Genomic DNA, 12,190 nt, shown 5'->3' with positions numbered 1-12,190 from the left:
TGGTTTGGCTCAAAGTTGATGCCAAAACTAAAAGAAAAGTTAAGACTGAGAGGTAAACAAGCTGTTAGTCTTCTTTTGTTGGCTGTGTTCCACGTCACATTCTGTCATCTGATAATGTTAAGACTTTTGGATTTGGAGTAAGAAAACCAGAGTTCAAGGCCTGACTACCACTTAGTAGCTTGAGTAGCTCACCACTAGTGAGCTTGAGCAAATTACCCTCTGACTCTCAGTTTGTTCACCTATAAAATGGGGATAAATAATGCTACCCCAGAGGGTTGTGGAAAGGAAAGGGCTTTTAAAACTCTAAAATTGTATATATAATAAACTATTATTTTGTGTCCATTTATGTAAATAAGGGCTCATAACCACTTTGTTTACAAGGTAATGAATTATTTTGGCCATAGAAATTCCCATTTTCTCAGGCATGGATTGTAATCTCAGTAGTAGAGAGAAGACCCACTTGGACAAAATCACTGATTCTTGGGGTATTTAGATATTAGGTACAGATATAAAGCAAACCTCATATATGGAACTGTCCTGAAAGGGTTTCTGAATATACCTTTTCTCTCAGGATCATAGGATACCAGATTTAGTATGAAAGGGCCCTTGGAGGTTCTATTGTCCAGCCCTCTCATTTTATAGAGAGGTTCAATAACCTTCATCACACAGGGAACATATAGCAAAATTTAGATTGGGACCCAAGTCGTCTGATTCCACAATCACCATTTTTTTTCGCTGTGACATCTACTGATGGTGAAGGCGCATACTGTCAGAGGAGAAGAGCTAAAATAACTATTCAACATTTGATAAACCCCCACATTGACTTTATTAGAGCATGAAATATGTAGCTGTGCTGCTTTGACCTGTAAGTCATCTGGAGAGGGTGAGAAATAGCATTATAATTAGAGTCAGGGAAGACCTATTTTCAAATCACACTTCCAGTGCTTAGTTAGTTGACCACTGGAAAGTAATTTAATTCCTCTGAGCCTGAGGTTAATTGTATAAAAAAAAAATAGGATAATAGTAACTGTGATATTTGCTTTATAGGGTTATGGGAAGGATCTATAAATAATGAATATATGGCACTTTGCAAAATTCCAAGAACAATGGATAGAGCTCTGGGCTTTGAGTGAGGAATACCCTAGTTCAAATCCAGACTCATACATCTATTAACTGTGTGGCCCTGAGCAAGTCATTTAACCTCTGCTTCAATTTTCTTATCTGTGAAATGAGAATAATAATAATAATGCCTACCTTCCAGGGTTGTTATAAAGATCAAATGAGATAATATTTATGAAGTGCTTAATAGTCTGACACACAGTTGGCTCTATATAAATTCTTAGCTATTATTAACATATTTGTTTATTATTTTTTTTCCCTCTACACCCTGTCCTCCATCTTCCTAGCCTCTTCTGAGAGGAGCTCCCACCCCACCTCTTTCCCTAGGTCCTGGTCAGAGAGTACTTCAGATGTAGCCCAGTATATCAGACAAGAGGTTTCATCCATGCCTCACTTTACTTCCCTACCATCTTCTTACTAGCAGCTTTACCTCAGGATGACATCCCACCCTTCCTCCTACTCCACACTTCCATTTATGGCACCGTAATCAAATCAATACTGCTACTGCTTTTGCTGCTGGAAGGAGTTTGCCAATCTACTTTTCCATGACTCTACTCGCTATGCCTGTGACTTTTCAAACCAAAACCTTGACCAACACTCCTCTATAGGTGTTCTCTCCCATTAGTCTCTTACGTTTTGTTCAGGGCCAGGACTATTTTTGCCTTATTTTTTGTATCTCCAACGTCTGGCATATTGTAAGTGCTGAATAAAATGCCTCTTCATCCATTCATTCATATATTTCTGCTATTACTGCATATTATTTAGAGGTTGGAGTGGCATGTCAGAAGAACTCCCTAGAGGTGCCAAATTGGGAAAGTACAAAGTTCAAGAGACTCTTCCTAAATCTAAGATAATCTTTCCTCCTACTCCCCACACAGTCTATTTCCTGCTCCTTAAAGAGAATAATATTCCTACCATCTCCACCTACCTCAGGTAAATCTGGAGGATTGGAAATGGTAGTAGTTATCATTGAAGCACAAGGGGATTTGCAAAACAGCCAGTGGAAGAGAGACCTCAGATTCTTTTTTTAATTATTATTAGAGGGGTGAAGGCAAGGCAATTGAGGTTAAGTGACTTGCCCAAGGTCACACAGCTAGTAAGTGTGTCAAGTGTCTGAACTAGGATTTAAAGTCAGGTCCTCCTGACTCTAGGGCCAGGTGTTCTATTCACTGTGCCACCTAACTGCCCCATAGACATTAGATTCTTGACAAAGATGATCAGACCTTTCTGGCTCAGCTGAGCAAAGTATATTACTGGAATCAACTAGAACTGCATGGAATTCCAAATTGAAAACTTTGGTAATGGTCAGCCCCCATACTCAGGAGACCTTCATAATTTTTCCTTTTTTAAAAAAATCAGCAAATGTCAAAAAAAAAATCTCTTTTAAAATAGTGTAAAGGTTATAGTAATATAAAAAAAGAATCCTCCTTCAAATGTTTGTTAACCAAAAACAATATTACAAGTCCATGAGACATTATGTTGCAACTAGATTTATTATAAGAGAAATGAGTGTGCATGTGGAATCCAAAATCAGAGCAAAGAGTTCACTAACCATATATTATGGCAACTCAGATGACAAGTTCAAGGACCCCCTTAACATTCCAAATAGTTATTATTTTAGATTTTATTTTTAATTGTTAAAGGAATATAGAACAATAAAAATCATTAGAAGACATGTTCCTAAATGATTATCCCCTTTTTCCCATGTGCCTAATAGATTTCAACATTCAAAAATTTGCCATAAAAATTAAGATTAGAGAGGCTACAGGTTGCACGTAAGCCATATAAGTATTTCAGCAGAGAGACAGCCAAAGTCAAGCTCAGTGCTTCTGTGGATTATATTTTGATCAGAGAGCAACATCATGGATCAAGGGTTTGGGGCAAGTAAATTTCAGTTCATCTGTATGTATGTAGTGAATTAAACCTTACTTTTCCCCAGTCTCTGTTCCACCTGTCTTGGCCCTTGTGAAGTGCAAGATATATTTGCATACATAAACAGTAATATATGAAATATATGCAAAAATATTCTATTTCAGTTTCAGATTCTTGTCCATAGAGATAAAGAAAGATGATAAAGTGATTCTATTTCATTATCTATACAATTAAAACCAAAAAAGTGAGATTGAAGAAAGGGGGCAGGTATTCACTCTAAATGTAAATTACTTGAAGGCAGGAATTGCTTCCATTTTATCTTTGTATAACCAGAGCCTAGAAGAGTTCCTAGCACATATAGTAGGTGGTAGTTGTTTGATGTTTATTGAATTGAATTGAATTGTCTAGGTCTGCTATTCTTTCATTCATTCATTTATCATACATCTATATTCTAGACTCTGGAGATGAAAAAAAAATAAAAAGAAAGGTGGATCAAGCCCACAGTGTCAGTGATCACTTTATTTTTCCTTCATAACCCATCCCCACGCCCACTTCCACCCCAACACTTAACTAACAGCAGAGAATAAATCATGAGTCATTATTATCATTTTTACATATGTTATAGAATACCTTTCTAGAGGGCATTAAGTTTTGATGCTGAATCAAATTCAATAGTTATTGAATATTGTGCACTACACTTAGAACCTGAGCTATCTAATATTCCAAGGTTAAAGATTAATATTCTGACAAGGTAGAATATTTTTTTTGAAATCTGTCCTATTTTCAATTTTCAGACATAACCCCCTCCTTTTTGTAGTTTATCACAAGCTTTGATACTGATTGAACTTGGTCTAGACAGATAGCAAAAGATTTTTCAGTAGTTGCTAAGGAACTGGATTAGTTGCTAATCTAGGGAATGTATTATTCATTTTAGTTTCCATTTATTCCTTCAGCACTTTAATTGCAGATAAATGTCTTTTAGAGCTCTCCTGAGTCCAAAACATTTCTTCACTTTAGTTGGGTAGTAGAAATGATATAAGACTCTGTTTATATTTGCCACGCTAGCACTCCAGCAGCATTCAGAGGTGACATGACTCTGTTGAAAGTAGAAACATCTGGCCACCCAGAGGGAACCACAGACATTGATAAACTTTGCAAGCAGCAGCTGACTACTCACCCAGAGTTCAGTCATTCAATCATTGTCGCCCTGGTCTTTAATCTAACACCAACATCTCAAAACACCTCTTTATGTATCATATGATGCAATTCTGGTAACCTGCCTCTAAATTTAGGTAGTTTAGGAAATCATTTGCTTGAATAAATGGTACAATTTTAGCACTACAGTTATGCTAACTGAAAGAAATTGCATTGGGAAAATCTAAACATAAAAATGGATGGTTAAAGAAATGATTATTTTGTATTATGATAAGATCCTTACTTCAAAAATGAATTTACTGTAAATTTCCAATAATGATGATGATGATAAGTAGACTTATATAGTACTTTAAAGTTTCCAAAATGCTTTAATATATTTAGAATAAGATTCTTTTTGCAAACTTTTCAGGAATGTGCCTATCATATAAAGCATAGTATCATAATTTTTTTAAAAAACTTTCTCCATGAAATGCTCATTTAAAAGCATTATCTGATTTTAAAAGAGGTAACTAGGATGTCGTAGATAGAAAATTGACCTTGGTGCCAGAAAAATCTTACACATAGATAAGTGACCCGGGGCAAATCACAACTACCTCTCAGTGCTATTGCCAACTTTCCAAGACAATTAAGTTGCAGAGAAGTGGCCGACACATTAGTAGTGTGAATTTCCTCATCTGGAAGTTTCTCATGACAATGAAAAAACAGGTCTAGTCCCTATTCCTAGACTATCCCCTGTGTCACACATTGCCTTTGTTACTTTCACATCCTGGCTGTCTCTTCTCCTTACAAGGACATAGTGGATGTTTTATCATGTTTAGGTAAACAGAAGACAATGGTGGTGATGAGAAAGTCATGAAATGTACAAGCCTTCAGTAGTAAGTGACCATTGCTATTGCTATTTCCGACCCCATTCCTCTCAAGGACTTATTACCATGGCTGATAGTCTATACCTGCTCTGGTGTTAAAGTCACCCAGTAGTATAAGCTTGTCCTTTTTTGGCAGATTGATGATGAGGATCTCCAGGTCTTTAGAAAATTTTTCTTTGACTTCATCAAGGTTCATCACAATGGGAGCATATACATTGATGATGGTGGCATGGCACTTTCCTACAAGTGGCAATCACATTGCCTCTTGTTTACTCCTTTTGAGAGGCTGTTATAGGAATGTAACTTTTTAAGATCTTCACTGCACCTGGAGCCTGTGGTGGGAGGCTTGTTTTCCAGGAGATACTTTGTGATTGGGCAGTGGGTCAAGAGGGTTGTGACATTCTCTGACCCAGGAGAAGGCTATAAACCCTGATGTGAGGCTTTGCTTTGGGGCTCACTTTGAGAAGTGTTGTATGATTTGACCAGATGAGACGCTGGGCAGCTGTTGAGAGCCCCCTGGCTTTGAAAAACCCAGATGTTGATGCTTCCCTCTCTGGTAACTGACTAGGTATGGATGAATGGTCAGACAGTTGGAGGCCTGTCTGCTTGATATGTTTTTCTGTTTTCTTGTAACTTCTGTCTGTATTCTCTGAAGTTCGGGGTGCTGACTTTTTCCCCTGAACAAGGTAAATTATATATTTGATTGTTTAAAGCAAGATTGTTAACCCATTTTGAGTTGCTTTCCTTTAGAAAAGCAGATCTAAGAACCTGTGTTTGTTTGTAAGAACCCTGGGGACACTGGGGTGCTTGCTGCTACAGAGGCATACTTGTTGACTAGATTAGTTTTCATTGCAAAACCTATGCCAGTGGGGTGGCTAGATGGTGCGGTGAATAGAGCACTGGCCCTGGAGTCTGGAGGACCAGAGTTCAAATCCTGCTTCAGACACTTGACACCCTTACTAGATGCATGATCTTGGGCAAGTCACTTAACCCCAATTGCCCAGCCTTCCCCCTCCAAAAAAAAAGAAAAGAAAAACCTATGCCAGCTTCTTGGCATTCCCCATCACTGCAGCCACTCCAGAAAAACACATATTTCACTCTTACTTCTGTAAGCTAACCTTCATTTGCCAGTCTTGTTTCACTCAAGGCTGCTGTTTGCATGTGATACCTGCTGAGTTCTCTCACAGCAAGAGCTATTAAGTCTTTCAGGTCTATAGGATTTTTGTGTTGTCCATAAGCACACATTCCATGTACCAATGGTGTGTGAAATCATCTTCAAAAATTTTTTTGTATATTTTTTTGTGTGTTTTGACCACAAGGTGATATCCCTGCTTGTCATGGTAAGCAGGTCAGGGTTAGGTTAGGTGAAGCAGACAATTTGTAGGGCACATTTTCTAGCTCCTTCCTCACTCCAGTGGGTGAACAGTACAGTCCTTAAAAAAAGCTGTTCAGACACCCAGGGGGATGCCAAATCCCACTGCACCTTCAGTCCCCTGAGAAAACAACTCTATGGCCTGGGCCTCCTTCGGGCAGGGTTGTGACTACAATTCCCAGTGTACCCATACCTGCTGCTGTTCCTCTTGTCTGTTGGCTCAGGACTTTGAGGAAGGTGAAAATGGTAAAATGGTATGGGTGATGTGTTTTGACTCACATATAAATTGGATTTAAATGAGGCAGAGTTGCAGAGGTCACTGGCCTCACTCTCTCTTCTGGAGTCATCTAAGTACAGTGGTAGAAAAAAAGTCAAGACAACTGGCAATGGCCTGGGATGCAGTAAATAACCTGGTTTTCAAAATCTTACCAAACTCTAAGCACTTCACAACACCTGCTTCAGACAATTCCTAGCTGTGTGACCCTGGTCAAGTCACTCAACCATGTTTGCCTCAGTTTTCTTTTTTTTAATTTATTTTTAGTTTTCAACATACAGTTCTGTAAGCTTTTGAGTTTTAAATTCTCTCCCTCCCTTTGACTCAGTTTTCTTATCTGTACAATGAGCTGGAGATGGAAATAGTAAGCCACTCCAGTATCTTTGCCAAGAAAACCCCAATGGGGTCATGAAGAGTCTGACACAACCGAAAATGACTAAACAACAACAGCGACAGCTGATCGTGTCTTAGTGTAGATTGGTTCCCGTGTTATGTTTCTTAAATCTCAGTTAACTGTAAAGAATCTGGTATTGTGGATTGAATGATGGACTTGAAAGAGTTTGGAATTCAGCTCTAACTCTTACTACCTGGGGATTTGGGGAAGTCACTGAAGCCAGGCCACAATTTCCTCCTTTGATAGTCATAGGGCTGCATCTGAGGACCTAGAGGGCCTCAAGGACGAAGGTTCCCCACCCCTGGTCTTTAAAGCCCCTTTTCATTCTAAAGTCTTCTGCTCTGTACTCTAAGATATAGTTCTTTCATATGAGATTCCAATGATGCTGAACCAACTGTTTATATCACTAAGATATATTTTTTTGCCAATTTAAGAAATTTTTTTCTTCCATGAATATCTCTGTTGACTTGTTCTTAATTTGCTTAATTACCAATAACATAATGTTGTTTTGATGCATTTCATTTAATAGGCAGAAAATATTCTCTTTAAAAGGTATGACTAACTATGAAAAAATGCTCTAAAAAATAACTATTGATTAGGGAGATGCAAATCAAAACAGCTCTGAGGTACCATATCACACCTATCAGATTGGCTAACATGACAAAACAGGAAAATGATAACCGTTGGAGATGTGGGAAAGTTGGAATACTAATTTATTGTTGGTAGAGCTGTGAGCTGATCCAACCATTCTGGAGGGCAATTTGGAACTATGATCAAAGGGCTATAAAAATGTGCATGCCTTTTGACCCAGCAATACCACTTCTAGGACTGTATCCCAAAGAAATCATAAAAATGGGAAAAGGACCCACCCATATATACAAAAATATTTATAGTAACTCTTTTTGTGGTGGTCAAGAACTGGGAAATGAGGGGGTGCCCATCAACTGGGGAATGGAAGACGTATATGAACTGACCAGGAGAACATTGTACACAGTGACAGCCGCAGTGTGTGATGACTGATTTTGATAGACTTGGCCCTTCTCAGCTATGCAAAGACCTAAAACAATTCCAAAGGAATCATGGTGGAAAATGCCAGCCACATCTAGAGAAAAAACTATGGAGTTGGAATGCAGAAAGAAGCAGACTATTTTCTTTTTAAAAAATTTTTTAAATTTTGTTTTGTTTTCTTTCTCATGATTTATCCCATTCGTTATAATTCTTCTATATAACATGACTAATGTGAAAATAGGAATGTGTATGTAGAGCCTATATTAGATTGCATGCTGTCTTGCAGAGGGAGAAAGGGAAAGAGGGGGAGAAAATTTAAAACTTATGGAAGTGAATGTTAAAAACTAAAAATAAATAAATTAACTTAAAAAAATAAAAGATAAGACTAAGTAACAGTGTGATATTTTCAAGAACTGACGCTGTTTATTATTTAGCTGCAATTATTCTAAAATTCTGGGACCATCTGAGAAAATTAACCTTATGCTTTAGATACAGTATTATTTAATGATGTTCAATTAATGAAAGAGATATTGCCAAGGAAGTGATACCATTGCATCATAAACTTTTAAATTATCTGAAAAGAATCTTAAGCCTTTAAGAAAGTTGTAGTACGTAATTGATTCAAAGTTAGTTTCAAATTCTGGAAAAAAAAAATTTAACGTAAATTGTAGTTTTGTCCCTTACATGTAATAGACTGAATGAAATGATGGAAAGGGTACTGAACCTGATATCTAGTGCGTGAGACTCAAAATCCAGCTCTGTGACTTTACTGCTGCCTGAGGGACCTTCGGCAAGCTATTTACTTTCTGTGGGCCTCAGTTTTTCTCATCTATAAAAGTGAAGAGCTCTAAAGTCCCTTCCAGTTCTAAAACCTATCACCTTGACCCAGATGTTTAATAAATATTTGTTAAATTTAATTAAATTATTTGTCAATGACCCAGATAATTGGGAAGCCCTTTGCAACAGTTACCAAGAGAATAGTAAATTCAAATTTGTGTTTTATGTCTTCATGTTTAATTATAAGTATTTGAAGGTGTAGCCACATTCAATCAGTAATTATATGGTAGTGTGTGTAATGAAATGAAAATGTTTCTATCCTGCTGCCTTGTATGTATCTGAGAGAACAAACATAAAGGAAAATGAGATACGTGCACACATACACACAGATACACACACACGCACGCACGCACACATAAGCTGCTGCATCTTTAGGGAGATTTTACATGTGTGGGAAGTCTTATAAAATAATTACTACAATATAGTCATATAGAACTCACATGAAGAAAGAAAGGAAATAAGCACCTACTATGTACCAGGCACTGTGCTAAACACTTTACAAATATTATCTCTTTTGATCCTTACAACAACCCTGGAATAATGGCTAACATTTATATTAGCACTTACTATGTGTTGGACAATGTGCTAAACACTTTACAAGTATCCTCATTTGATCCTCTCAACAGACTTGCGAGGGAGGTCCTATTATTATCCCCATTTTACAGATGAAGAAACTGAAGGAAACCGAGATTAAGTAATTTGCCGAGGATCACATAGATGATAAGTGTTTAAATCTGGATTGGAGTTCGGGTCTTCCTGACTATAGACCCAGCGCTCTATCCACTGTGCCACCTAACTTCTGTGAAATATATGTGTGTTTATATGTATGTGTATATACACATATATGTATATATACATATATATGTTGTATATTGTATTTATATGTGGGGATACATAAATATATATTCATATACATATTCTTAGGGATGGAAAAAGGGACATTGACACTGATTGTAATAATTTTGCAGATTTAACCAATATAAAATTTAAAACCTTAATACTAAAACAGTTAACCTACCTGCCAAGTAAAGACCACTGGAAGCTGAGGCCCACACTAGTTTAGAATATAAATTCCTTTGTAAAGTCTTACAGGGAAGGATGATAGAAGATTATGAAAAAGAAGCATGGAGAACAGAACTACTTTAAAGAAAGTTTTGCAAAGACTCAGCTAAGCAAAGTCATCCTGAGGGCATTTAAGGATGAAACTTAAAAAGGAGGAAAACAGACAAAAGGTGGAAAAGACCTACAAAGTTATTGGGGGGGGGGGGCTAAATCCAACACTCTCTTTCATTATCAAGTACAGTGAAGCCTCCACACTTTACTCCAATCATTTCAAATGTCCTTATAGAGGAGATATAAAAAGTACTGAAGAAAACAAGTCTAGGAAAAGCATCTGAATGAGACCAATTATTCCCAGAAGAGATCTATGCCAGACACAGCATGATTTTGAGGGCACTGAGGGGATAATCTCAAAGCATATAAAAGAGGGATGATATACCAAAGGCATGGGAAAAGTCTTCAACATTACTACTACCAAAAAAGCGACCAAGAAATGGTCAATAACTATCTACCCATGTGTTGACTTCTCTTCTATATTAATTTTTTATGAGAATATTCTAAACAGTCAGTGAGAGCATCCCTGTTGGGGCTGTTAGATAGGAACAGACTTTCACAAGAAGTATTCCAAATTATGCCATATCATTACCACTGCACAAATAACTAAAAAATGTCGATTATCCCAGATCCTACCTACCATGTTTATTTTGGTGTTTGCATAAAAATCACTATAGAATCAAAGTTGCTAAATATCCTCATGGCCATTGCTTCTATATGTTGACTGATTTGCTGTAATTTTTGTGGTTTCTTAGGTTTGGAGGGGGATGCTGAGATCTTTTCCTTCTCTAAATCAATGTTTGGTAGAATGTGAGCTCCTCAAAGATTGCAGACTATTTAATTTGTCTTAAATCTGTAGGACTTAGTAAAGGGCCTTGCACAAAGTAGGCTCGTAATAAATATCAGCTAATAAGTGGATGACTTCAGGTTAAATTCAGTTTAAACAGCATGATAAATTTTATCTGATCTGTAATTAATTTGGAAGCCTCTTTTTTTTCATTGTACTATAAAATTCCTCTCTGAAACTATTTCAAGATTTCATTGCTTTTACAGATTATATAACACACCTATGAATTTAAACTACATAGGAAAAAGGTCACTATATTGTATATGTGGCTTGTTAACTTCATATTGTTTTTCCTTTTTTTAATGAGTTTTCTCAAGCAATTGGCATGATTTAGACAGTTCCTGCTATACCATGTGATTTCAGCTTCCTAATATTAACCTCTTTAGTAGTCTAAACTCAAGTGGACAATGATTCACAGTAGTCATTATACTAATCGAAAGACTATCATCTTGTTTTTCCATTTAGTCTAATTGATTGACCAAGCTTCATGAACCAAGGCAGCCTCATCAGGCAGATAAATGATTGCAATGATGCTCTCTTTTTTTTTTTTTGAGTGTGATGCCCTCACCTGTGTTGTCTCATCCTTTGCTTTGTTTATTTTAGGAAATCTTCAGAAGAACTGGATATGGATAAAGTAACAGCAGCAATGGTACTAACCAGTTTGTCCACCAGCCCTTTGGTTCGAAGCCCTCCTGTACGGCCAAATGGTAAGTGTATGATGCTTGGGAAAATGTTACTTTAAAGACACAGGATCTTCATGCTATGAGGGACCTTAAAGGTCATCAAGCATGACTCCCCTCCAAAATAACCCTTAAATGTGGCCTTCTGGTCCTTGTGCTCAAACAACTCCAATGATAAGAAATTCATGTCATTGTGAGGTAGCCCATTCCATTTTTTGAAGAGTACTTAATTGTAAATAAAATTATTAGAGAATTTGTTAGAATTTATTCTCTAATAAAATTCATTAAAGGGGCGGCTAGGTGGCACAGTGAATAGAGCACTGGCCCTGGAGTCAGGAGGACCTGAGTTCAGATCCGGCCTCAGACACTTAACACACACACACACACAAACTAGCCATGTGACCTTGGGGGCAAGTCACTTAACCCCAGTTGCCCTCCAAAAAATAAATAAAATAAAATTCATTAAAGCACTTAGTTGTTAATAAATTTTTTACTTTAATTTTTACCCAGTAGTCTTAGTTCTGTTCTCTTAAAACTCACTAATGACCTTAATTACCAGATGCAATAACTCCTTTTCATTTTTAGTACTTATTCACCTTGGCCTCTTCAAATTTTGAATCTGCTGATCTCTCTCTCCTGTTGGATATTCTCAC

At 37.1% G+C, this 12,190-nt stretch overlaps 1 protein-coding gene across 2 annotated transcripts in view; it reads left to right on the top strand.

The window, feature by feature from the left end:
• The window catches only part of ZNF704 (zinc finger protein 704), a 367,044-nt gene that overhangs the window by 263,895 nt on the left and 90,959 nt on the right, over nucleotides 1-12,190 (top strand). For both annotated transcript variants that reach the window (XM_069100169.1, XM_069100170.1), the window contains exon 3: nucleotides 11,461-11,564. In XM_069100169.1, the coding sequence (XP_068956270.1) occupies nucleotides 11,461-11,564 (104 nt within the window). The remainder of the gene's footprint in view (nucleotides 1-11,460; nucleotides 11,565-12,190) is intronic.

This window comes from Petaurus breviceps, unplaced genomic scaffold (assembly GCF_028583685.1).
Source record: "Petaurus breviceps papuanus isolate PSGF00001 unplaced genomic scaffold, PetGlider_PUasm1.0 38, whole genome shotgun sequence".
Classification (NCBI taxonomy): Eukaryota; Metazoa; Chordata; class Mammalia; order Diprotodontia; family Petauridae; genus Petaurus; species Petaurus breviceps.
This window is presented reverse-complemented; position numbering and strand designations above follow the sequence as displayed.